This window comes from Lampris incognitus, chromosome 2 (genome assembly GCF_029633865.1).
Source record: "Lampris incognitus isolate fLamInc1 chromosome 2, fLamInc1.hap2, whole genome shotgun sequence".
NCBI lineage: Eukaryota > Metazoa > Chordata > Actinopteri > Lampriformes > Lampridae > Lampris > Lampris incognitus.
The window spans coordinates 49,079,918-49,107,763 of NC_079212.1; the positions used below are offsets into that span (position 1 = coordinate 49,079,918).

Here is a 27,846-nt window from a genome sequence, read left to right on the forward strand (position 1 = left end):
CCACACCCTCAACCACGTCTTCACACCCTTGCCCACATTTTCCCAAAATATGAAGCTCCAAGATCGGCCTCTACACCCACCTGAAGGCTCACAAGGACCTAGAACAGGGGTGGGCAATCTTATCTAGAAAGGGCCAGTGTGGGTGAAGGTTTTTGTTCCAACCAAGCAATTACACACCTGTGTCTCCTAATCAAGTTCCTCGGCAAAGACTCTACTGGTTGATTAGTGGGATCAGGTGTGTAACTGCTTGGTTGGAACAAAAACCTTCGCTCACACTGGCCCTTTCTGGATAAGATTACCCACCCCTGACCAGGAAGCAGGACAGTCATACTCGACCCCGAGTGACCGCTGATGATGGTGTGTGTGTGTGTGTGTGTGTGTGTGTGTGTGTGTGTGTGTGTGTGTGTGTGTGTGTGTGTGTGTGTGTGTGTGTGTGTGTGTAAAACGATTACCACTACAGGTCACACTGACTATGGGCCTAAGGAATATTCATAATTGCAAAGCCAACGAAACTCTAGCTGTTGAAGGATTACACGGTGAAATCAGATCGCTCGCATGGGAGAGTGATGTGGAGAGAGAGATTAGCTGCCAACAAGGTCATTCACCCTGTTTCAAATCAAGAATTCACCATGGAACAGAATGTCAGAATGTAGGAGGGGAGAGGGAGAGAGAGAGAGAGAGAGAGAGAGGGGAGAGAGAGAGAGACAGAGAGAGAGAGAGAGAGGGGGGGGGGCAAACCCAGGGAGAGAAAGGAAACAGTTTGAAAGAAAGAAGGGAATGACTGAAAGATATGCAGACAAAGACAGGGGAAAAAGACGAGTGGATGATCACAAAACATAATGAGGAAAAGATTGATCCTCCCACACTTAGAAGACACAAAGTAAATTGCTGACATAGCCAGCATCTCCAGTTTATTACATCAGTCTTTCAATAGAGCTGAGGAAGACACATGAGGAGACAGGCCTCAAGAATAAGACTGTTATAAAGGGCACTTGAGGATATTTCTGTTGCTCTGTATCAAAGATCTTGTGAATTCTGCTCACGTCAGTTTTCATCAAGGATTTTTGCTGACAATGGACCACTGTGGGACCCTGTTTTCAAGCCAGCTAGCTACCATTGTGTCAGAGCCACTCCTCAGTCTTTCTCAATAGCAGAAATTTCATCTCAGAATTAAACTGTCAGTAATTAACATCATAACCTTTCGTCCATATCATTACTGTATTCATCATTTACCAGTGTGATAGGGACAGTTTTGCTGTCATAAAATAGTTTAATGGATGCCAAGAAAAAAACTGCACTCGGTTAACTGTGCAGCTGTGCCGTCACGATAACTGATGCTTGATTGTGGGTTGGTTGGTTTGTTTGCAGTTGCATGTGACTTTTTTGTTCACGGTGAAAGAAAGTGATGGGTAGAACGGTCGATCGGGTACAGCTGTGAGTGAGACATGACGTTATGTCCATTTGCACACCTCTAGAGTTACAGATGTCACAAGTGCAAGGACATGTCGGAGGCAGCGAAGACAGAGAGACAGGCAGATGGATGGCTTGACAGGCAGCGAGAGAGGAACAGAGAATCTGCTTGTGAAGGGAGGTGTTAAGCTGTGTGAGTGTGTGTGTGTGTGTGTGTGTGCATGCACATGCTTGTTCATGCACAGTGCCTGAAATGAAGTGTCCCTAAGCTGCGAGATGCGCAGTTGATCCTCAGCCAAAATAACCCTCTGCTGCCGAGCGCTCGCGCTGTTTTTCGATAAATGACATTGGGACGACTGCTCTTGTCCTTTATCTAAATATGGGGGATTGCTCTACACAAGGGGATGTGCCATCGGGACACTGACAGACGGTCCAGACCAAGGAGTGAGTTGATTGGCTGTTTCTCATCAGACCTGGCAGCTTCTGGCCCAATCCTGGTCGTTTTCAGTTAAAGCGGAGATGGACGTAGGGGTACTTATTGAAGTTGGTGAGGACCGGGTGCTGTCTGAAGTGTCCCAGACGAGCTCTCTTTTACCAGCTTCCAATTGTTCCCCCTGGTGTCTGTTTTGCAGCAGAGCCGGCAGCCATGGTAAGAAACTGAAGCGGGGGAATTTAGGAGAGGAGGGGGACAAAAAGGAGGAGGAAATGTATTTGAAAGCAGTGTTTGAGGATATACCATTTTTCCCCCATTCTTTCTCCGCATTTTTTGGACGGATGTCAGGAAAAGCGAAATGACAGAGGGCGGAGAATATCAATTGGCATGAAAATGGACTCGAGATGCTTATCCGACACAACCTCACTGAGGCACATATGCAAGTGCTCAAATCTGCATGCAGACACCCAAGAAATTCAGCTTCATAAGTCCAGCTAAACACTCCAGCTGGGGAAATGTGCATTTTGATACAGGTGATGTTTGGCTTGAAGTTTTAAGAGGAACACCTTGACTAGTAATTTTGCAGTTATTGAAGAGATGCTGTGTAGATAGGGATGATACTACTAGTATCAGTATACTGCTGAGCTGGTGATGGTGGAAACTAACATGTTGCACTGGTTTGTTGGCCCTGATCTGTTTTCCTGCTCCTGGTTGTTTGACTACGGATCCAGTTTGCTGGTGGATTCTCTGTACCTGGTATCTGAGCTGCAAGCTGCATGGCTGAGAAAATTGAGAGGACTTTCTCAGCTTTTCCTTGTGGTCTTATCTGAGGCCTTCACCTTTACAAAATCCATTTCTGAGTCTGACCTAAAGATGAGCTCCAAAAGGACACAGCAAAAAACCTAACTAGTGAGTTACTCTGGTGACTGGTATATATTTGGGCATTACAATATTACACAAGGTTCTGATGTCGACAACAATATTTTGTTCAAAGTAAAGAGAAAAGTAAAGATGGGTGGAATGCCAAGATGGCAAACATGGCTTATGTAATGTTTGTTCCCTATCAAAGAAGCACTGAGAAGCAGGGTTGCAATGTCTATTATTGAAATTTTAAAAAATCCCATATAGATATGTCAACATATATCTGTGGCTAAATCACTCCGGTCTATATTTATTATCATCTTTCCCATATATACTTCATTATTACTCTAATTGAAATGCAAAGAATGGACGCCCAGGTAGCGTAGCGGTCTATTCTGTTGCCTACCAACACAGGGATCGCCGGTTTGAATTCCTGTGTTACCTCCGGTTTGGTTGGGCGTCCCTAAAGACACAATTGGCCGTGTCTGCTGGTGGGAAGCTGGATGTGGGTTTGTGTCCTGGTCGCTGCACTAGCGCCTCCTCTGGTCAGTCGAGGCACCTGTTGGGGCGGGGGATACTGGGGGGAATAACGTGACCTTCCCACGCGCTACATCCCCCTGGCAAAACTCCTCACTCTCAGGTGAAAAGTAGCAGCGGCTGGTGACTCCACATGTATCGGAGGAGACATGTGATAGTCCACAGCCCTCCCCAGATCGGCAGAGGGGGTGGAGCAGCGACCGGGACATCTCGGAAAAAAGGGTAATTGGCCAAGTGCAATTGCAATTGGGGAGAAAAAGGGGGAAAAAGAAAAAAAAATAAATGCAAAGAAACGTTGTCATTTTTCTAATAATAAGAACAATATCTGTGTTGGGAGGACAGTTTCCTGCCGTACATGTACCTTAAGGCTTAACACCAGCCATAGAGTTCCAGGCAGTTCTGCTCAGGAGCATGATGGGAGAAGGTCCAGCAATCTTCTCACCAGGTAGGAGTATATGTTTGTTTTCTGAGAAGTGACATGACTAATTTAGCACAAATCTAACACAGGTACAGAAACTAAAAACAAAACCTCCTACGTTTCCACAGACTCATCCTCCCATTCACTTTGTATTCAGCAGCCCTCTCAGTTACTGGGATGAGGTCTCATGATCCTCAGTGTGATCAGGTCCAGTATTCCGGCAGCGTGGAGAGACGGGGTCTCTCATGAACCGGTGTTCTCCTTTAAGACTCGTCACTGACAAGTACGGTCAGCTGCTAGGGGATTAAACATATGCTGCTGACATTCATGTATATTTACTTCTCTTAATCTCTTTGCTGATGTGAGACTTTTTCCAGTCCTTGTTTGTCAGTTGGTCAGTGATGGCAGCTCCTCTGCACTGGGGCTTCAAGTTACCCTCTTCTTTTTTCAAGTTACCCTCTTCCTTTTTCTGTTCTTTTCTCTCTCTCTCTCTCTCTCTCTCTCTCTCTCTCTCTCTCTCCATGGACAGGAGTCCAGTTTAAGAGGGGAGAGACCTTGCTCAAATCATGCATATAGCCTAGTATGTATAGTACAGTATAATAACAATAATGATTATAATAACAACATCAGGACGAATAAGACTATAACATAAACAATAAATAAAGACTTAACATATCATGACCAAATATAAATGTAGGAGCGTATGAGACAGTGTTTTAAGGTGCTGTCAGCTGGGTGTGTGTGTGTGTGTGGGGGGGGGGGTCTGTTCCAGATGCTGTGGTACTGTTTGCTGGACTGTAGCGGGGGAGAGAGTTTATGGGGTTACTGGGCTTTTCTTTTTTCTTTTTTTGGACCCCCCCCCTTTTCTCTCTAATTGTATCCGGCCAATTACCCCGGTCTTCCGAGTCGTCCCGGTCACTGCTCCACCCCCTCTGCCAATCCGGGAGGGCTGCAGACTACCATATGTCTGCGCCGATACATGTGGAGTCGCCAGCCGCTTCTTTTCACCTGACAGTAAGCAGTTTCACCAGCGGGACGTAGCGCGTGGGAGGATCACACTATTCCCCCCAGTTCCCCCTCCCCCCCGAACAGGCGCCCCAACCGATCACAGGAGGTACTAGTGTAGCGATCAGGACAAATACCCACATTCGGCTTCCCACCCGCAGACATGGCCAATTGTGTCTATAGGGATGCCCGACATAAGGAGCTGCTTTTCAACACTGTCATGGTGCAGTGAGACAAAGTAAAGAGCTCAAGGACCTTTACTCCAAAGAACTTAAAACTGCTGGCCCTCTCCACAGAAGCTTCGTTGATGTGGATGGGAGTGCATGCTCATCTCCTATGCCTTGCAATCCACATCTCCTGACACTTCTTGAGACTGAGAGAGAGGTTGTTGTCTTGGCACAAACCTGCCAGCACGTATTGCTCCACTCTACGATTAGACTCGTCCTCATTCATAATCAGGATGAGGACAGCGGGGATGTTGGTGAGCTTAATGAGGCACGTCCACGCTGATAACAAATAACATAAATAGAGTAAACTGGAGAAGGTGTTGGAGTCTGCCTGTCAAGATGTCCACAATTATTTTTTCTTTTTGGATTTCCCCCCTTTTTCTCCCAGTTGTACTTGGCCAATTACCCCATTCTTCTGAGCCGTCCGGCTTGCTGCTCCACCCCCTCTGCCGATCTCCCCAGATCCCCATGCCTCCTCCGATACATGTGGAGTCACCAGCCACTTCTTTTCACCTGACAGTGAGGAGTTTCACCAGGGGGCATAACACGTGGGAAGATCACGCCAACCCTGCCACCCCGAATAGGCACCCCAACCAACCAGAGGAGGCGCTAGTGCAGTGATCAGAACACATACCCATATCTGGCTTCCCACTCGCAGACACGGCCAATTGTGTCTGAAGAGACGCCCGACCAAGCCGGAGGTAACATGGGGATTCGAACCGACGATCCCCGTGTTGGTAGGCAATGGAATAGACCACTACACTACCTGGACGCCCCCGTCCCTGAGCTTGATGAAAAGTTTGGAGGGTGCTATGTTGTTAAATGCTGCGCTGAAGTCAACAAAGAATATTCTCTTGTCAAGGTGAGAGAGGTCACTTTGAAGAGCAATGGCATCATCTGAGGGTGACGTGGTTTTTGACCCGCCTCACAGAACACTTCATGATGGCTGAAATCAGTGTAACAGGGTGAAAGCCATTTGACCAGGCAGTTAACTCAAGGTTTACAAGCAGGGACTGGTATGATGGTATTTATTTACCCCTTATTAACAAAAAACCTAAAATGCTTCCTCTTAAAGCGGCTATCAGCACTTTTAATTTAGAACACTTTTAGAAGATTTGTTTAAGCTCTTTCTACATCCTGACAGCTATCAACTAAGTAGATGCACTGAGAGAGAAAAAACCCTGTCTCCTGGGCCGCCCTAGGTGCTGCAAACAGACCGAAAATGTTCTCTGTACCTGCTCCTTATCAGCCAATCAGCAGAGTTCTTCGCAAGCTGGCGTCTCGATTGGTCTAATCAGTCTCCACATTCACAAGGCCTGGTTCATGGGCCCGGTCCCAATGTCCACACTCACGGGCTTTGAGGCACGTTTCCGCTAAACCTGTAAGAGTTTTGGGCTGTCCCACTGTCAAATTGTGAAGTGCATGATGGCCTTCCCCGGACATCTTGAGCCCTTTCTACACTTTCCTTCTTTGCTTGAGGGAATTACCCACAGTTCATAGCATTGTGATGTTAAACACAGGGTTACCAGGGAAGCGTAAAAAAAAAGTAAACAAGAAAGCATGGAAGGACACATGGGCACATGGGTGTTCACGCTGGCATATTGGGTGTACTGGTATGCCAAAATTTACAAAGAAACACTACAGTAACAAAGATTTAACCTGGCACATTAAAAAAAACAAACACATGAAATCAGAGAAATGCAAGCACACGCTATACAGGAAGTCCCCGAATTACGAACGCGTTCCGTTTTTGAGTCTGTTCGTAGATCGAATTTGTATGTAAGTTGGAACAGTTACATACAGTTCACATCTAGCGTCAATTAGTCAAATGTTTGTCTTAGTATATAGTATTGTAACCGGTTATTTTCTTGCCCGGTGCGGGATTCGATACGGGGTATACTGCACCACAAGGCGACATCACTAACCGCTCGGCTAAAGGGTCAGACTCGTTAGCTAGGGGCAACGTGTCTTATTAGTAGTTTACACTATATAGTTTACCTAAAACATCATAAATATAATAATGCGCTAACAATAATAAATGTAACTACTGTACATTATTTATAATTGAGAGAAAATGTGTGTACAAAAAAACTTTAAAGAAGCATTTCTTACATTTCAAACTCCCTACCTGCCACTGGCCCGGAGCGGGTCTAGACCGTTTCCGCTCGGGGCCCGCCTCCCTGCCTCCCCGGGTAAATGAAAAGAAACGATAAGAGCGTTTCGCCTCTCTCAGGACGCTTTATTATTTCCACTTTCGCTTCAGTTGTGATCGTTTTCCTTTCCTTCTGTACATCACCATCGCTTGCGTCAGATTTACACGTTGAAGCCATGGTTACCAGGGTAAACACACGAAAAATTTAAATCAAAACACGACGCACACATCAACGTTTACGCGATCCGACTTAAAATGGCGACGACGGCGTGGCGGTGCTCTCCCTGGGGCCGACCAACCGCCTAAAACGCGGAGTATTTTGAGCGCCACACAAAGTAGTCCGTCCGTGTGAAACTCGATTTTTTTTAAATAACAGGCTTTACGGAAGTCGGATCGTAAGTACGGGCGTTCGTAACCTGGGTACTACCTGTATTACACACCTAGTTTATTCATCAACAATTTCTTTGAATGTTTGCTTAATGATGCTGTTTTGACAAAAACAAGTAAATTGATGTAAAGCTTAGAGCCTGGAGGACCTTCACATCGGGCAGTCGGTCCATTAACCCAAGTGCCTTGAACGTGGAGTAAGTAAAAAACAAAATAAAAAGTCCCAAACCCAAAATAGTACAAAACATGTGTAACCGGTTATTTTCTTGCCCGGTGCGGGACTCGATACGGAGTGTACTGCACCACAAGGCGACATCACTAACCGCTCGGCTAAAGGGTCAGACACATCAGCTAGGAGCTAACGTGTCTTATTGGTAGTTTACAGTCGTCACCATCTCCCGGAAGCTCGTTATTCCCGCGCTCCGAAGAGACTTCTGGGGATCTGCACACTTCCGGACCCCACCAATGTAAACGGTTGTTGTCTTGCCCGGTGCGGGATTCGATACGGGGTCTGCTGCGCCACAAGCCGACATCACTACCGCTCGGCTAAACGGTCAGACCCGTTAGCTAGGGACTAGCGTGTGTTATTAGTAGTTTACACATGCTTGGCGTCATCAAGGTAACGTGGTGTGGCGTAAAGTGCTGTCCCATTCCTTTCTCTTTTTTATTGAGCCATTTTTTTTGCCTTTATAGAGCTGTAGCGGTTACGTCACAAAAAATATAATTTTAACCCACTGGCAGCAAAAAACGACTGCCTGAGCAGTACAATGGACAGCGCCAAGTATATAGCGTCTGAGTACACTTCCCATTTTCAAAGTCACGAAATTGACCTATATTCTAAAAAACTTAACAGATTACAAATATCCGATCTCTATACCTTCCTAGTGTAAACTACTAATAAGACACGTTAGCCCCTAGCTGATGGGTCTGACCCTTTAGCCGAGCGGTTAGTGACGTCGCCTTGTGGTGCAGTACACCCCGTATCGAATCCCGCACCGGGCAAGAAAACAACCGGTTACACTAGCATCGTTTTAATCCGATTGGGGTTACAAATGACGTTCCCGGCCTCCAATATCCGGACATATATTACTACTTGATCAACTACCCCTCCGTCTACATCGGCAGCTCTTTGGAGGCTTATAAAAGTCTGGAAGGCTATAAAATGGACAAAACCAGGGTTTGTGTCAGGTATCCAGTTTTGGAATATCCCAGCAAAAGGCCTCTCTGTTGTTGCAGGGAAAGTAAGTGTGATGTCATCTCGAAACGAAGCACTTTGTTAGCTTACCTTGGTTGCGCCCGGGTAGCGTAGCGGTCTATTCCGTTGCCTACCAGCACGGGGATCGCCGGGTCGAATCCCCGTGTTACCTCCGGCTTGGTCGGGCGTCCCTACAGACACAATTGGCCGTGTCTGCGGGTGGGAAGTCGGATGTGGGTATGTGTCTTGGTCGCCGCACTGACGCCTCCTCTGGTCGGTCGGGGCGCCCCCGGATCGGCGGAGAGGAGGTGGAGCAGCGAACGGGACGGCTCAAGAGGAGCTGGGTAATTGGCCGGATACAAATTGGGGAGAAAAAAGGGGGAAAAATTGGAAAAGGAAAAAAAAAGATTACCTTGGTAATGTTTCAGCTGTGCTGTTTTGGCTTTGGCAGCGCAGCCATGCCACAGAAGAGGTGGCGGTGACGTCATAAAAATGCAAATGGTCGATACCAAGCGAGGGATCTGTGAAAAAAAGTGCCTTACCAGCAGGCAAAGGACCTCATTTTTAACGACTCTCAGCACAGCAAAAAGCAGACAACAGTCAGTGCAGCAAGCAGCTCAGGTTTTCCATCCACGACCAACGCTGAAAGAGCTCAGTTGTGTGACACCCTTTCAAAGCGCTGTAAAAAAGACGGAAAGGCCATAATGTGGTGTTATCAACCGTCAGAGAGCATGCAGCATCTTATGTGCCGAAACGCCTTACATTAGATCTGCCATAGCCGCTCACAAGTCTGCGACGAAGCAAGAAACATCAGTTTAGCAGAGTTGCAGGACCGAGCGGAAATTGTTACGGGTGGTATTATAGCACCACCCAGTGGATGTTAGCTGTAGTCAATGTTACGTAAGGCACGCAGTCTCCTGCGTGCGTCAGTTCATCTGGGTATTGTGGACACTTACAGTTCGACACTAAAGCCCATTAACTGTTAACTTGGAGTATGCCTCGTTTTTACACATCACTAGCTCAAACATGGTGTCAGAAGTGGACCTCTGATTCGGCGATTAGGTGGCTGAAGGGATATTGAGCTGTCAAGCGAGTTTAGCAAGTTTTTTTGGTTTGCTAATGCTAGCTAGCCGTACCGCAGTAACAGCAGTGAATAGCCATGGCCGCGACCATACCCCCGCCAGCTCCGATGAAGCTCAGTGGCAACCTGAGTGCGAACTGGGAAATCTTCCGAGCAGAATATGAAGATTATGCTTTAGCCACAGGGCTGGTGGACAAGGACAAGAAGGTCTGAGGAGTGTCATGGGAGTTGAATGTCGACATGTCTACAAACACAACTTAAATCTGACCAACGCACAGCAAGACGACGCGACCGTCTAAAGAGGGCACACGCAGACGGTTGTTAAGGGAAAAGGACTTGACTCTAGCCAGTGCTATTGAAGCATGCAGAGCAGCAGAGCTGAGTGATTTGCAGTTGAGATCCATGGAGCAGGAGAGATCACTCGCGGATAATGTCAATGTTGTAGGGAAACAAACATTCAAAAGATCAGCCAGTACTACAGAGAAAATGAGTGGGAACCCTAGATCACAAGGTGGGGGCCTCTCCGCATGCAAATACTGTGGCACAGCACATGAGTGGTGAAGAGAACACTGCCCAGCGTACGGCAAGACCTGCAATGCTTGTGGCACAGCAATAAAAATAAGAAAAAGGATGCTAAACTCCCCACATGGATAAAGACAACACAGTCATGTACACAAATGATGTGTATGCAACAGAAAGCATTGGTGCAGTGGGAACAAAAGGCAAGAAATGGTTTGTAAATCTTCACCTAAATGGCAAACTACAGAGATGCGAGCTTGACTCAGGAGCTACGTGCAGTGTCATGAGTCTCAGGGACAAGAAGAGGCTAGCTCCCAGAGAGAAACTAAAGCATAGTAGCACCACACTGAAAATGTACTCAGACCAAGGTCTGCCATCATTTGGGGTCCTTACCACTGAGTGTGTTGTACGGGACAGCAAATACAAGCTGGATTTTGAGGTCGTAAATACACGACAGTTGCCACTGCTGTCAGGGTCCGCGTCAGAGGAGATGGGGCTCATACACTTCACCATCCCAGAGGAGCTCAGAGTAGAAGGGCTCAACGCAGTGGACAACAGCCTCACTATGTCTCTCACCAAAAGTACAGTCATCAGAGCATATCAGGATGTCTTCACTGGTCCTGTGGAGGCACTCCCCGGAGAGGTTCATTTCGACTTGGATCCAGCGATTCAGCCAGTGCAGAGTGCACCACGCAATGTTCCAGTGGCTATGAAGGAAGCTGTGAAGGCTCAGCTCGACCAATATGAAAGAGAGGATCATATCACATCAGTCAGTGAGCCCAAGGATTGGATCAGCAATATGGTCATAGCCAAAAGACCAGAAAAGCTGCATATATATCTACAGCCGCACCATCTCAACCAGGCACTCAGGCACTCACATTACCTCATGCCCACATTGGAGGATGTGCTCTATAAGCTGCCTAAAGCCAAGGTCTTCACACTGGTCTATGCAAGAGATGCTTTTCTTCAGTGTAAACTGGATGAGGCTAGCAGCCTCATGACCACCTTTTGGACCCCCTGGGGCTGGAAGAGATGGTTGAAACTTCCGTTTGGTGTGTCAGTAGCCCCAGAGGTCTACCAGAGGAAACAGCATGAGCTGTTGGAAGGGCTTGAGGGAGTGGAGCCTATAGCTGACAACATCCTCATCGTTGATTGTGGTGACAGCGAGGAAGAGGCAAACAAGGACCATGATGACAAGCTGGTAGCCCTTCTGGACCGGTGTTGACAAGTGAAACTGCAGCTCAGTGTCAAGAAGCTTCAGTTTAGAGTGTCTGAGGTGCGGTTCCATGGCCACATGCTGTCGGCTGCAGGTCTAAAAGCTGTCCCGGAGAAAGTCAGAGCAGTTTTGGACATGCCAGCCCCATCCAATGTCAAGGGTGTGCAAAGACTCATCAGATTCGTCACGTACTTGGCTAAGTTTCTCCCATGGCTCAGAAGTATGCAAGCCTTTGAGAAGACTCGCAGACAAGGACAGTCTGACACTGGCTGCCGAAGCATCTGTCAGGGAGATAAAACAGTGTGTGGCACAGATGCCTGTGCTGCGAAACAATGATATGTCAAAACCCATCACAGTACAAAGTGACTCCAGCCAGCATGGCATGGGCTGCTGTCTGATGCAGGAGGGACAGCCTATTGCTTTCGCATCGAGGGCACTCAAGCCTACAAAGCAAACCTGCGCAGATAGAGAAGGAATGCCTCAGCATAGTATTTGCCTGCCAGCATTTCCATCATTATCTGTACGGTAGAGAGAATATCACAGCGGAGACAGATCACAAGCCCCTCGTAGCAATCTTCAGCAAGCCTCTCCTCAATGCTCCCAAGCGCTTGCAGAGCATGCTACTGGCTCTTCAGAATTACAACCTGAGGGTGATCTACAAACCAGGACCAGACATGTTTGTGAGTGACACATTAAGCAGGGCTGTCCCTTCCAAAACACACCCTGGCTCTATGCATGCAGAGCACACAGTCTGCAGTATAGTGGACGAGCAGCTGGCAATTGAGCACATAAATATGGCCGACTATCTGAATGTCACAGACAAAAGGCTGCTACAGATACAGCAACACACAGACAACGACAGACAGCTGCAAGTTGTGAAGTCTAATAGCCTGAAGGGTTGGCCCACTGATAAGGATGAAACAGAGCAGGCAGTCAGAGAGTTCTGGCCTATCAAAGAGGAGCTAAGTGTCCAGAACAGAGTCTTGTTTAGGAGGCAAAGAGTGGTGATCCCAAAATCATTGCATCCTGAGATGCTTGCCAGAGTACATAGCAGTCACATCGGTGGCGAGGCCTGCTACAGACAAGCACGGGAGACCATATACTGGCCTGGAATGCAGAGCGAAATCAAGGATTATGTCAGTAAATGCTCTATATGCAATGAGTATACAATTGAGCAGCAAAAGGAGACAATGCTGAACCATGAACTGCCCACACGCCCCTGGCAAATCATAAGTCTGGATATTTTCCAACACAGTGGGAAAGACTTTCTGATGGTAGTTGATCACTACTCAGATTTCTGGGAGATTGATTTTCTGCCAGACCTTAGCGCAGAGACAACAATAAAACGATACAAGGCTCAATTTGCTCATTATGGGCAACCTGGCAGTGTCATTTCCGACAACGGGCCCCAGTTCGCCTGTACTCAGTTCCGCCAATTCGCTGTAGAGTGGGGGTTTGACCATATCACCTCCTCACCAAGGCATCCCAAGGCCAACGGGAAGGTGGAAGCAGCAGTCAAAATTGCAAAGAACCCATGCAAGAAAGCACTACAGGATGGCGAGGATGCCTGGAAGGCAATCTTACAATGTAGAAACACCCCAACGGAGGGTATGGACAGCAGTCCTGCCCAACGACTGATGTCACGGTGTTTGAAGTCAGCTCTGCCAGTGGTTGACTCACTTCTTGAGCCACGTGTTGTTACAGATGTTGTAGACGAACTGTGGCACAGGAAACAAATTTTGAAACTCATCTACGATAGGACTGCTAAGGACTTACCTGAGCTCGCAGTGGAAGAAACAGTTCGGATGAAACCACTACCAGGGGACAGGACTGGCATCTGGCGATGGGGAGTGTGTCTGCAGAAAGTGGCCCCACGGTCATATCAGGTAGAGGTCAAGGGCTCCTTGTATCGTCGCAATCATCATTGACAACACAGTGGTGATGCCAACTCGGACTGTGAGGAATCTGGGTGTGATCCTGGTCGACTAACTGTCGTTTGCTGCAAACGTTGCATCGGTTGCTCTCTCCTGCAGATTTCTCTATTATAACATCAGGAGGATTCGCCCATTCCCCACCGACGAGATGGCACAGGTGCTCATCCAGGCTCTGGTCATCTCCCGGCTGGACTACGGCAACTCCGTCCTTGCTGGCGCCCTGGCGTCGGCCGTCAGACCTCTGGAGCTTTTTCAGAAAGCTACAGCTCGTCTGATGTTCAACCGCCCTAAGTTCTCCCACACAACTCCCCTTCTCATGTCCCTACACTGGCTCCCAGTAGCTGCTTGCATCCAGCTGAAGACTCTGGTCCTAGCCTACAGGGCAGTGAAAGGAACAGCTCCTTCCTATCTCCAGGCCATGGTCAAGCCCTACACCCCTAACCGACCACTTTGCTCTGCTGCCTCGGGACGCCTGGTTGCCCCGTCGCTCAGGGACCCCTTGCTGCCGATCGACCCGGTCACGGCTCTTTTCTGTCCTGGCCCCACAGTGGTGGAATGAATTCCCCACTGATGTCAGGACAGCGGAGTCGCTGCCCATCTTTCGGCGCAGGTTGAAAACGCACCTCTTTAAGAACTACTATCCTGTTACTTGTTCTTAGCACTTATTGTATTCACTCATTTAAAAAAAATCTCTTTCTTGCACTTTTACTTTAGCACTGGTTTTGCTCTTAGATGCTTGTTTAGATGCACTTATGACCTCTGATGACTAGTAGTTCTCCTGATTTCCTACGTTAAATGCACTTATTGTAAGTCACTTTGGATTAAAGCGTCGGCTAAATGACTGCAATGTAATTTAATGTAATGCAATCGAGTCGATCTACGTATGGCAGAGCCAAGACCATCACAAAACCCTAGGGCTGGCGCAGAGGGGCTTTCAACTGAATGCAGTGGGTCTCAGCCAGAGTGAAATGACGGAGGATGAGAGGGCATGCACGGTCTCTCCTCAACCCTCTCCCAGCAGGCTCTTCTACAGCAGTCCACGGGCTCCGGGCCCACCACAGACTTTGGACACCTCTGCTGTCCCATCGTCACCCCATTCCCCTGCTCTCTCTCGATATGGCCGTCAGATACAGCCTCCCAACAGACTGAACCTATAAGCTCACGTGGACTGGACACGACAAGAACAGCCCGGCCTACCTAGTCTACTACCCTGACCAAGAGAAAGTACAGAAACACAGACTAGTTAAATTTGTACACAAGGCAACTAGTGAAAATGAGACTCAGACACCAGGTCTGCACCCAGAAGACTGGGTAAGAGAGAGAAAGTCTGTTGAGACAGCTGCAACTCAGCCTAGAGTACAGAAAAATGTACAGACTGACGGTACACAGTCAGCACCCGGGGACAAACAAAGTCGTAAACAAAATAATAGTACACAGTAACACATAGTCATACAAATACACCGGTGTCATATCTCAACACTCCCACTTATGAATCATGAGCTTACTGTATACCTTTTCATATTCATAAAAAAAAAACTTGGTATAACCCATACCACTCACATTTCACACACCAAACATTGCCTTAGCAAATGTCTTAAGTTTTACCTTGGATGCGGGCTTCGTCATTACATCCATCTGGTGTAAAATCAAGTCATATTGAGCTGCCTTCTGTAGAAGCACTCGAACACTTGTTAGGTTGGCTGTCAGCGAAAATGTCTCCCCATAATCCAACCTAGCTCTCTGGCTATATCCCTTTGCTACAAATCTAGCCTTGTACTTGTCGTGTCCGTCTATATCTGTCTTTATCGAATACACCCACCTTCCTCCCACTGTTTTCTTGCCCTCTGGCAATTTCATAAGGGTGAATGTTTTGTTGTCTCTTAGAGACTCCATTTCCTCGTCCATTGCCCTGGACCACTTTTCTGATTCTGGCGATTCCATGGCCTCTTTAAAGGTCAGAGGGACACCGCACACTGCCCTGTATGCATAATCTATAGTAGTGAGTGAGATGTCATCACTGTCGCCCTGACTATAGTCAATCAGGTATCTCGGAGGGTTGCGTTCCCTTTGGGGGTACCTCCCACTGGCTGAGGCTTGTGATGTCACCCTTGGGTGCTCCTCGTCATCATCCTCGGGTGCTGACTGTGTACCGTCAGTCTGTACATTTTTCTGTACTCTAGGCTGAGTTGCAGCTGTCTCAACAGACTTTCTCTCTCTTACCCAGTCTTCTGGGTGCAGACCTGGTGTCTGAGTCTCATTTTCACTAGTTGCCTTGTGTACAAATTTAACTAGTCTGTGTTTCTGTACTTTCTCTTGGTCAGGGTAGTAGACTAGGTAGGCCGGGCTGTTCTTGTCGTGTCCTACAAAACGCCCCCTCTCACATCTAGAATCTAACTTTCCCTTGTCCTGCTGGTAAGCATAGCATTCTGTCCCGAACTTTTGCATTCTAGCCATGTTGCACTTTTTTCCTGTCATTGCCGTGTATGGCGTAGTGCCTGTGTGCTTGTTGAAGCATCTGTTTCTGGTGTGGGCTGCCTCCTGTACAGCATAATGCCAGAGGCTCTTTGGTAGACCACTATCTATTAGCATACACCTTGCCATCTCGAATAGTGTGCGTCCTTCTCTCTCTGCAACGCCATTTTGATGGGGATAGTACGGGCAGGACGTCTCATGTCTTATTTTGTTCTGTCTCAACAGGGTTTGAAACTCCTTGCCTGTAAACTCAGTTCCATTATCCGACCTTATGCATTTCACTGTCCCATAGGGAGCTACATCTGCCAGAAATTTCTCGGTCGCTTGCACTGTGTCACTCTTTGTTTTTAAGAAATAAACACACACTGCCCCTGTGCACACATCTGTAAATGATTGCATGTACCTGAAACCATTAATGGACTTGTTTGCCACAGGACCGGCTAAATCAGTGTTTACCAACTCCAGTGGTGTCTTGGCTTTGTCTGTAGATTTCCTGTTCCTGTTTTGGGTAAACTTCCCTTCTATGCATCCTGCACACTCTTTGTCAGGTTTACACACTTTACCCTTTATATGCATACCATCAGTGATATCCTGTAGCTTTATGATATCATAGTTGCAGTGGCCCATTATGTCATGCCAAGTTTCTATATCATGGCTCACATGGCACTTTTCAACAACACATTCAGTTTGCAAATAGTACATTTTCCCCTGTACAAAAATGTCAAACCTGGTACCATCCGGTGACATCAGGGCACCTCTGCCCTCTTCGAAGAACACACTGGCTCCGTGTGCTGTCGCAGACTTCACAGAGAAGAGCTCTTGGGGGTACGATGGAATATATAGTGCGTTCCGCAGTGTCACTCTACACCGTCGCCCCTCACTGTCGAGCAGACATACCGTAGCATCTCCCCTGCCCTGCACCACACCAAAGGTGCGCTTACCGTCCGCCAGCTCCATGCAGTGTTTCTCTGGCTCGAACGAGCTGTCAAAGCTCTTGAACTTCTTCTTATCATTGACTATGTGGGAAGAAGCCCCACAGTCCACAATCAATCCTGGTTTGAACTGTTGCCGTCGTCCTGGTCCTGCTGAGCTGGTCTCTCCAGCCTGCACTCTGAAGATGTAGTTCTCTTCTTCCGCAGCATTCCCCGGTCCCTGACCTCGACCTGCTCCGTGACAACCACCGCCGCCGCCACCTTGCTCGCGTGCACATCTGGCTCCATCAGCGCGTCCTTCTTCTTGCACACTTTGTCCATGTGACCCTTGACCTGGCAGAAGCTGCACCACACGCTGCGTGAACAGTCCGTTTTCCGATGGCCTTTGTCACCGCATCGCCAGCGCACCGTTTGATCATCTTCTCCCTCACAACGTTTCACTGGCTTTTTCTTAGGCGCTGCGTGGGCCTTCATCACCCTCTCGGACGTCTCGTCCGATGCTGTAGCATTAGCTACATCTTCTGCCGCCTCAAAGTTTCTCAATTTGGCTTTAAATTGTCCCAATGTAAACTCACTGTCGCCATGTGTCACCATTAGAGTGAATGGCTTATATCTCTCAGGTAACCCCCTTATCAACATAGCCATCATTAGTCCCTCCCTCGGTGCTTCTCCCGCCCCTTTGAAGGCCGTAATGATTTGTTCAGCTCGGATAATGTATTCGGTTATCGTCTCATTATCAGCTTTCTTTAGCCCAGTCAATGTTACATACAGAGTGACAATCCGGGGTCTGCCCTTACCAATGTAATGTTCCCGCAACACCCGTAGACTCTCTCTACCGTTGTTCTTCGTTTCTCTGAAGATCAGTCCCAAGCTTGTGTTGTCCAATAAAGGCGCCAATGCGCAGTAGGCGTCCGCGTTCCGCTCCTCGTCTAGGGCCTGCTCTTCCGCTGTCAAAGGTCCCGCGGGCTCGGTAAGAATGGTGGTTTTCAACCCCACACCATGCATGCAACAGAGCATTCGCTCTTCCCACAGTTCATACTCATCGGCCTGTCCGTTGAATGTGGGCCACCTGCTCTTCTTTCGCTCCATCTCCCTAGGTAGCGTTAGCTTAGCTTAGCGTTCCGTTAGCTTCCCGATAGCCTCTCTCGATGCTAACTAGCTTCACACTTGCTAACTTGCTAGTCCGTGCTAACCTGCGCGCATCCCGCCATCCGAGGTTATCACACTTCGTGTACTTCTTTTATCAAACTACTAAATAATCCAACGTTATCTGGGCCCATAACCTGTTAGAAGACTAGACTAATACTTTTTGTCTATCTCTGCGCAGATGAAGTGGATTATTAAACCGTTATAAAGAATCGTACTGACTACCGAACTTCTGCTGGAGGGAAAAAATGCAGGCTCCGTTTATTCGGTAGTTTTGGGAGAAGAAGAAAATGAACAGCGTCTCAGTGACGTAATCAATCCGCGCATGCAAGCGCAACACCGCCCACTTGGGGACAAATAAAGTCGTAAACAAAATAATAGTACACAGTAACACATAGTCATACAAATACACTGGTGTCATATCGCAACAGGGAGCTATTACGGATGGTATTATAGCACCACCCAGTGGATGTTAGCTGTAATCAATGTTATGTAAGGCACCCAGTCTCCTGCGTGCGTCAGTTCTTCTCGGTATTGTTGATACTTACAGTTCGACACTAAAGCCCATTAACAGTTAATTTGGAGTATGCCTCGTTTTTACACATCACTAGCTCAAACAGAAATCGCGTTTAGGAGATTGTCATTCACCAGAGAGCAGGTAACTAGACACAAGTTATATGTTGTGGTTACCAAAAAGATGATACATGATAACAAGTACTCGTGTCATTGGCTACAATTTTCCACAAGTGCCGTTTTCGTGGTGGTTCCTTTAGCTAGCGATGTGCCGGAGTCTTACTGCATGATCAGTAACTGGCTAAATAAATCGCGGTAATTTGTCTGAGCAGCACAGAACAACATGCTTGAGCACATAGAAAGTTGCTATAACTTTCAAACGAAATAACCATATAAACGCATTTTTCAGACTAGGTACAAGACTCTTGAAGACTTCTGAAATCAATCACGGAGTTCACAGTGCATAGGCTAAGCAGACAACTAATGTTAGCTAAGCATAGGCTAAGTATGACCCCACCGAGGACTACAAATGTTACACAACATAGTTGACAAAAGTAGCTAGCGATAGTTACTGTAGCCTAACAATTTGGCTGTGTTATCCATTCATCCCCAGCAATTGAAAACCCTCCCTCCTTCTCTTTAGATAAATTGTTTAGGCCTACTATCACACAAAAAGTAGCCTACTTTTATCTTTATCATTATTAACTGTAAGCTTGCAAGCTTACCTGATGTAAAATTATCACTGCACAGGCAATTTCCATTGGCATTCGGGTCCCATCTTCTGTTTTTATCACTCGCACTCTTCGCCCGTTCGATGGCAGCAATCCATTGACTTCTTCTTTGTGGATGCCTAGGAAGATGGTAAAACGACTTCCCGTTGCCTTTAGTATGTTTATTTTTGCACCCCGGGGCACAGCAACTGTCTACCATGTTTATGATACTGTGTTGCTACAAATCAGCTGATTGAACTACAGCTGACAGACTGGCGCTCCACGGAACTTTTTCCTGCCTGTATGGCCGCGATAAGGTTTGTGACGTCAACCGCTACATATTGAATAATTAACAACAGATTGTGCACATGTCACATTTTTACAACATGAATGACTACAGTGCCAACAAATATGCCAGGGGGGTAGGCCAAATAAAAAAATAAATAATAATAAAAAGGGAAAAACATTTTAGACACAACAGCTAAGATCACAATTCCTTTACATACATATTTTACAGCGAGCACGTGCCATTACAGTTTTTTGGGCCTCTTTATTAGCACTAGACTTAATACTTTTTATGTACTGTTCAAAACCTTTATAAAACACAATAAAAAGGGGTCTTTTGTTTGTAAACTTGTATTTAATGTATGCGGAATTTAGCTAGAATAATCAATAGATTTATGATATATGCTCTGTCCTCAAATTTATTGTCATAGGCAAAGAATCTGAAAATAATATACTCATAAAACAATGCAAAATCCGTGTGTAAGGTGTCACAAATAAATTTTTAAACATCTTTCCATAGAGTCCTAGAATATTTACAATGCCAAAAGACATGGGGTGCCGTTTCTGGATGAGCTGAGCAAAGATAACAATTTATATTTATATCAGTCTTAAATATCTTGAGAGAATGCTTTGCAGGGTAAAATTTATGTTAAATTTTAAAGGAAACCTCTCTTACCTTATTAGTAATAAAGTATTTGTGAGTCAATGATCACACTTTTGACCAAGGAATATTCTTAGCAAAGTTGTTCCATTAAGTAGTGACATAAGGCTTCGTGACAACCTCACTCTGAAACAAAAAGCGAATAGCTTTGTTATTATTCTTGCAGAAACACACTTTCCCACAATGAGAATCGGCAGGATTTACCAAAGAAACAGCTTCTTGAACAAAACAACCCTTGCACAAAATTACAGAACTATCAGGAATAGCCCCCATTACCAGAGCAAATTCCTTAATGGTGGCAGGAAAATAGAAATGAGAGATGAATTCATTGTAGTTAATAAGATGGCCTTCCGGGGTTATCAGCTGACTCACCAAAAAGGTGTTTCTGTCAAATCAAGTCTTCAGAAATATACTCCTATTTTTATATAAGATATCCCCATTATTCCAGATATAATAGCGTTGTGGTGAGAAATTGTGCTTGTAAATTAATTTCCACGCCAATAAAGCCTGTTTGTGAACAATTGACAGTTTAACTGGTATTTTATTTATTCTATAATTGCATACCAATAGGAAGGGGAGCCCTCCAATTTGGTTAAAAACAAATTTGGGAATGAAGTTCCACATGGAGGAGTCATTTTTCAAAAAATACTTTAACAAGTTAATCTTAAACACGTTGTTCAAGGTAGAGAAGTCCAAAAAGTCAAGACCACCATTTTTGCAAGAACTGATAACTACAGATTTTCTGATGTAATGTAAACGATTTTTCCACCAAAAAATAATTAAATAACAACTGGTCATTTTTTTGTTGTTGTCGAAGTTTTTTTTATCAAGGAAAAGAGAGGATACAACATAAACAAGCTTAGAAATATCTTCAGCTTTCAACAGGAGGACACATCCCTTCAAGGACAGATCTCTTTGTAAACAGCAATTAAATTTATTTTCCGCTTTTTTAATCACTGGACTAAAATTAAGAGTGCATCTGTCTCGTTGATCCTTGGTTAATTAACCTTTTCCCTGACCGGTATATCATCAATAGAGGTTCCGTCGCAGCTCTTTAAAGCAAATAACTCACATTTGTTTAAACTCAGACAGAGACCTGAAGCTTTTGAAAATACATCAATAATTTTGATTGCAGGTTTTATACCTGCAGAGCATTTTTCAAGAACAAAGCTGTATCATCCGCCAGCTGGCTTAATAAAATATTTCTACCTGCAATAGAAACACCTTCTAAGTTACTTGATTTTATATAGTGACAAAAGGCTTGTGCAACAACAAGGAAGAGGTAAACAGAGACCGGACAGCCTTGGCGTATGCCTCTTTCCAGACAGAATTTTTGAGTGGTACCATCACTTAATTTCACAGAGCTGTTCCCATTTGCATAGAGGGTTTTCATTGCATTGCAAAAGTATGTTCCAAATCCACATTTTTCAAGACAATAATACACGAAAGGGTGCTCAACTGTGCCAAAGGCTTTGTAAAGTCAAGAAAAAATATAAAACTGTCGTCAGTAATCAGTTCAGAATAATCAATAAGATCAAAAACCTGTTATGGCCCGCCCACCCCGCGCCGGCAGCCAATCGGCTCGTCAGGGCCGGGCTTAGTCATCAGGGCTGGGCTTAAGTTTGGTGGCCTCCCACGTGCCCGTTGTCAGTTCGTGTTGTAACCTCCCCGCAGTAGCGGCCACTCTCCTCTCACGGTCCTCTTCTCTACGAACTCTTCCCAGCCCTTGGTTCATGTTTTTCCCTTGCAAAGTTTCCCCGTGGAAGTATCATGCCGTGTTCCCGTTTGGATTACCCGCGAGCCTTTTTCCCCCTTGGACTTTCCGTTTTTTTTCCTTGTCGCTCATAGCCTTCCTATGTCTGACTATTTGTACGCGTAAGGAATAAAGTACGCCAGTTTTCGGCTAACCCCATCTCTGTCTGGTGTCGTGCGCTTGGGGTCTTCCACAAACCCTAACAAAACCAGTCTTATGTTATTGGAAATGTGTCTGTTACTCATCAATCCAGATTGATTTTCATCTATAATTGGGTCCAGAACACTTTTAAGTCTCGTGGCAAACACAATAGCAAACAGTTTATAATCATTATTGAGTAAACCAATGGGCCTCCAGTTGTCAAATATAAGCAAATCTTTTTTTGGTTTAGGTATTAGACAAATTACACCTTTTGTCATGCTGGTAGGAAGTGTAGGTTTTGCAATGCTCTCTAAAAATACATTTAAAAGGAATGGTGCTAGCAACTCAGGAAAAAAACCTATAAAAATCACAAATTAACATCCCCCTGGCTAATTGAATTTACACCATCCAAATATTTAGAAAATGTTAACATAACATCCCCATTTTACTTAAAGAAGAATAATATCCATGTTATTATCAGTAACCATTCCTACAATATTCAGCTGCAGGACTTGACTTGTGATTTTTCTAAATTAAAGAAATATGCAGACATCTGCTCGCCTTGCTCTAGCCATTTCTGCCTAGATCTTACAAAAGCTCCCCCTGCTTTCATTTATACATGTCATCTAATTTGCTTTGTAACTCAGCTAATTTTAATCTCTCCTCTTCAGATACATTTTCTGGTGGGGCATTAGACAGGGATGTGATTTCTGAAATAACATCTTCTTCTGAGATTCGCCTGGATTTAGCTAGCAGGCTGCCATAATTCTTCAAGTATTTAAACATTTAAAATTTAAGGAGCTCCCAATGAATTCCAGAAAATCCTTCTCTTTGGGCTTTGTTCCAGTAGAGAGTAGTAACATTTTCCAGCTCTTGTTAACTGTTCATTTTCCAGTAGGAGACATTTTTTTAACCCATATTCACCAGGAAAAAAACAATTAATGGTTAAATGGTTAAATTAATGGTTACATCTCTGTGATCTGTTAATGGGGTTATTAAAATATTGACTGTAATACTGTCTTTATTTAAAGTTTTAGAGACAAGCCAGAAGTCTATACGTGACCGTCTGGAGCAGTCTTTATTGCTCCAGGTGTACATCCTACTATTAGGAAATGTACCCTCCGTATATCAGTTAAGTCAACCCTGCTCATAAGTAGCTTTAAGGTAGAATTGGCGTTTGAGAGACGACGTGGAGGTCATCTATCACTAACCTCATCCATAACGACATTGACGTCACCCCCAATCAGTGCTGTCCCATTCCTATTGATACCATTTCGACCCCTTCACACTCAAGCACTTACTGGGTGACGTCAATTAAGTCTGCGATGGTTCAGGGTTTGTGCCTTCACGCCTCAGGGCGCCTACGCTTCCGATGGCCTTACGGTCGCTCCATCCCACTTCTGACACCAATGTAGCGAATTCAGGGGACAACGCAACCACAGGAACTGCCGCGGCCAGGACGCGAACCCGTATCGCCCGCACCGCAGGAGGCATCGCTAACCGCTCGACTAAAGGGTCAGACCCGCGAGCCAGCGGCCAGCGTGTCTTCTTATCCGTGCACGTTACACTACCCCCCTCCTTCGGGAAGCGCGTCCCCGCGTTTAAGCATATCAGCTCCTTCACGCCTCAGGGCGCATATGCTTCCGATGGCCTTACGGTCGCCCCATCCCACTTCTGACACCAATGTAGCGAATTCAGGGGACAACGCAACCACAGGAACTGCCGCGGCCAGGACGCGAACCCGTATCGCCCGCACCGCAGGAGGCATCGCTAACCTCTCGACTAAAGGGTCAGACCCGCGAGCCAGCGGCCAGCGTGTCTACTTATCCATGCATGTTACAATATTTTAATGCTCTAGATCTTATTATTATTGTATTATTTTTATTTTTATTTTAGTATTATTATTTCTAACCTCTCGTTTATCTTACTTTTTAATTACTTTAATAACTTCTTTTATTTGTTATTTTGCTCTTTTCCAGTTGTGGTGTTTTAGCTGTGAATTTACTTGTTTTAACTTTGTGTTGCGTGCAACGACCACAGATGACAAGACTCGCTATAGCCCTTGGCTAACGGGTCGGACCCTTTAGTTGACTGATTAGCGCAGTCGTCCGTGGTGCGGGAGACCCGGTTCGCGTCCTGGCTGCGGCGCTTCTCAGGCTGCCCTCCGAATTCGCTACATAAGTGGCAAGGAGAGAGCGTGAGGCCATCGGAAGCGCGTGCGCCCAGAGGCGTGAGGGAGCTGGTATGCTGAAGCGCGGGGACGGGCTTCCCCAATGAGGGAGGTAGTGTAACGACCACAGATGACGAGGGTCGCTAGCCCTTGGCTAACGGGTCGGACCCTTTAGTTGACTGGTTAGCGCAGTCGCACGTGGTGCGGGACACCCGGGTTGACGTCCCGGCTGCGGCGGCTCCCGGCTACCCCCTGAATTCACTACATGTGGTTTTTGTTTTTGTTTTTCCACATCACTGTACAGCATATTGAATCTACGTATGACACGTGCTTTACAGGTAAAACTGCCTTGCCTTGCCTATGTCATTTCATGTCAGACTTGGTCGCTTTCGTGCATGCGAGGGTCCGCCTAGGAGTCTGCGCATCCACAGACTGACAGGCAAAGCGTTTTTATTGGGTAGATTTTTTTAGCTTGAGCGCTGCATTCCATTCCGTTCCGTTATCCAAACCGCTTATCCTGCTCTCAGGGTCGCGGGGATGCTGGAGCCTATCCCAGCAGTCACTGGGGGCAAGCGGGGAGACGCCCTGGGCTTGAGCGGTGCATATTAAAAATCAGAAGAAGAAGAAAAAAAAGAAAATCTGTATTTCCCCTTCAAATGACTTGGGTGCTGCGCAAAAAAGAAAAAAAAGTAACAATAAGCTCTACCTAAAACGACTATGACCTGTCAAAATGACGGCACGTCATTTGCGCGCGTCATGTCATTCTTCATGACGTGTGTTGGTCGCGTCATTTCCTTCGTGAAGTGCATTGCTCTAGAAACACACTAGCGCCCCCCAGTGCTGAGAAATAGTCTAAACTTGATGTGTGATTATGTCCAACATGTCTGGGTACAGACGCCGTTACAGACGCACCATGACTACCACCGAGGCGCTGCAGTGTTTACAGGCGTTGGACAGCGGCCATTTTAAATTGTTTGAAAAATAGTATTAAAAGTTGTTAAAATGTTAAATTTGGTGTCAGTTAGTTTCATAACAGACATACTAACATATGTAATGCATTAAAATCTCAACTGGATATTTATCTTGACACAATATAGAGTTTAAAAACCAGCGGTCATTTTGACCGCCCATGGTCGTTTTAGGTAGGAGTGGAATCCCGGTCGTTCTACTTTAAAGCTGAACTTAATGGTGCATGGCCATGCAGTGGTGGGTGAGCGTGATGCGTTTAGGAGGAGCTGAATACGACATGATGCATGGTGTGGTATATCCATCACTTTAAGCTGCCAAAGGGGATTTTAGTTGACTTTGCACGCGCCCCTGTGGATAAAAGGGATAGTGTTTAGCAGAAGAACAACTTAATTTTGAATAAGCATTGCCTGTTGTCACAAAGATCCCCATTCACTCTGTGGTAGCTCATATGTGTTTGTTCTGAGAGGAAAGAGGGGGATGTAGAGCAGTGTTTTGGGGAAACAGCTGTTGGTAAGATATACAGCCATGAGGTCATGTAGCCATCTCTAATTGTGGCCATGTACCCTGTCTGCTCCATAAATCATTTCATCAGACTTCATGGGGGAATCCAACCTGCACACAAGAATTTGGAGTTGTTACATAGCAATATCTAAACCTCTTAGTGACGGTCTTATTTGCTTATGTTGGTCATTTAGAAGCATCGAAATTAAACTAAATGGAACTAAATGAACAGTAAAAACCCCTCGTAGTGGCTTAAATTCAATTTAATTCAACTTGATTTATCGTCATTAAAAACAATGTGCAGGCACATGTTAAAAACGAAATGAGGGCTGCGGCTTCACCAAACAGTGCAAGACAGCAGTAGACAGACGTGGCAAACATAGTGTAAGATATATACAGATGAGGACTAAAAGCTAAAAATACGTATTTGAAAAAAGAGCACGAGTATGAACATATTATTCACAGACATTCAGTGGGTGGCCAGGTTCAGGTGGGTAATAGCTTGGGCAAAGAAGCTGTTTTTGAGCCTGGTAGTGCGGGCTCTGAGGCTCCTGTAGCGCCTCCCAGAGCGCAGGGGGGAGAACAGTCCATGGTTGGGGTGGTTGGGATCTTTGCTGATGCTCAGACCCCTTCGAAGGCAGCGTTTGTGATAAATGTCTTTTATGGCTGGGAGCTGGGTACCGGTGATATGCTGGGCCACCTTGACAATCCGCTGCAGAGCTTTCTGGTCTACTGAGGTGCAGTTGCTGTACCACACTGAGATGCAGCTGGTCAGGATGCTCTCTATGGTGCAGTGATAGAAGTTAGTGAGAGTTTTGGGGGATAGACGGGTGCTCCTCAGCCTCCTCAGGAAATGCAGGTGTTGTTGGGCCTTTTTCACAAGGGCCTGGGTGTTTGATTTCCAGGAAAGATCCTCGCTGATTGTGGACTCCAAGGAATTTAAAGCAGGGGACACGCTCCACTTCCATCCCATTGATGTTACAATATTTTAATGCTCTAGATCTTATTATTATTGTATTATTTTTATTTTTATTTTAGTATTATTATTTCTAACCTCTCGTTTATCTTACTTTTTAATTACTTTAATAACTTCTTTTATTTGTTATTTTGCTCTTTTCCAGTTGTGGTGTTTTAGCTGTTTAGCTGTTTAGCTTAGACCACCTGAAGTCCACAATCAGCTCCTTCGTCTTCTGCACATTGAAGACAATATTGCTGGTGGTGCATCATGATGTAAGGTGTTGAATCTTGTCCCTGTAGGCCATCTCGTCATTGTTGGTGATACGGCCAATGACCGTGGTGTCATCCACAAACTTAATTATTAAATTTGAAGGGTGAGTTGGCAGGCAGTCATGGGTAAATAGGGAGAAAAGGAGGGGGCTCAGAACGCAGCCTTGAGGGGCACCTGTGCTGAGGGTCAGGGTGGAGGTGGTGTGGTCACCTAACCTAACAGACTGAAGTCTGTTGGTCAGGAAGTCCAGGGTCCAGTTACAGAGACCCTGGAAATGTCACTTCTATTTAAACATATTCAATTAAAACACATCAGGGTCAGGCATATTGATCAGGCATATTGATCTGCAGATTCCCTGAGCACGCTGCTATCGACTGGGAAACTGATGTTTCTCGGCATATTTGAGCATAGCATTAGCACATATTCATCTGTCCGCCCCCCCCCCGTTTTTTTTCTGTTCTCTCTTTAGCCCACTGACGCCCAAAGCGATGCCCGCTCCTTCCTGAGTGAGGAGATGATCACAGGTCAGTCCTACCGTACAACGCACAGACTGACTCCCAGTGAAGACAACCTACTTCCATGATTTCTGAGATTTCATAATTCCATGTTTGTTTGTCCCTTAGCTTTTCTGATTCTACCGCTTGTGGGAAAAGGCTCCAAAATGACAGATACAACAATAATAATCCTCCAAATCTTAGCTAATTCAAGCAGTTATAGAACAATGAACAATGGGAGTTTAACGCCTGGCTCAGTGTTTGGTGCCACAGGGCAGGTCTCAATCCGGTTCCTTTACCAGGAACCACAAGCAGCAGACTGAGGCAACGCGTTCTTTACTGCCTTCTTGCTTGGTCTTGTTTAAGCTTTGAATTCCTCTCTCTCCTGCACCCATACATACATAATACATACATATCACATACATACATAATATGAATGCATATCATCTGAATTAATGCTCAATCCTTCACTGCCTATCGCACACTTTACTTTTTT

General features: G+C 45.9%; 1 protein-coding gene across 1 annotated transcript in view; it reads left to right on the forward strand.

Annotated features, from left to right (window-relative positions):
* The first annotated feature begins 1,956 nt into the window (after positions 1-1,956).
* The window catches only part of LOC130107194 (troponin C, skeletal muscle), a 34,610-nt gene continuing 8,720 nt past the window's right edge, over positions 1,957-27,846 (forward strand). The window contains exons 1-2 of the mRNA XM_056273663.1: positions 1,957-2,059; positions 27,326-27,380. Coding sequence (XP_056129638.1) covers positions 2,057-2,059; positions 27,326-27,380 — 58 coding nt within the window. The 5' untranslated portion in view covers positions 1,957-2,056. The remainder of the gene's footprint in view (positions 2,060-27,325; positions 27,381-27,846) is intronic.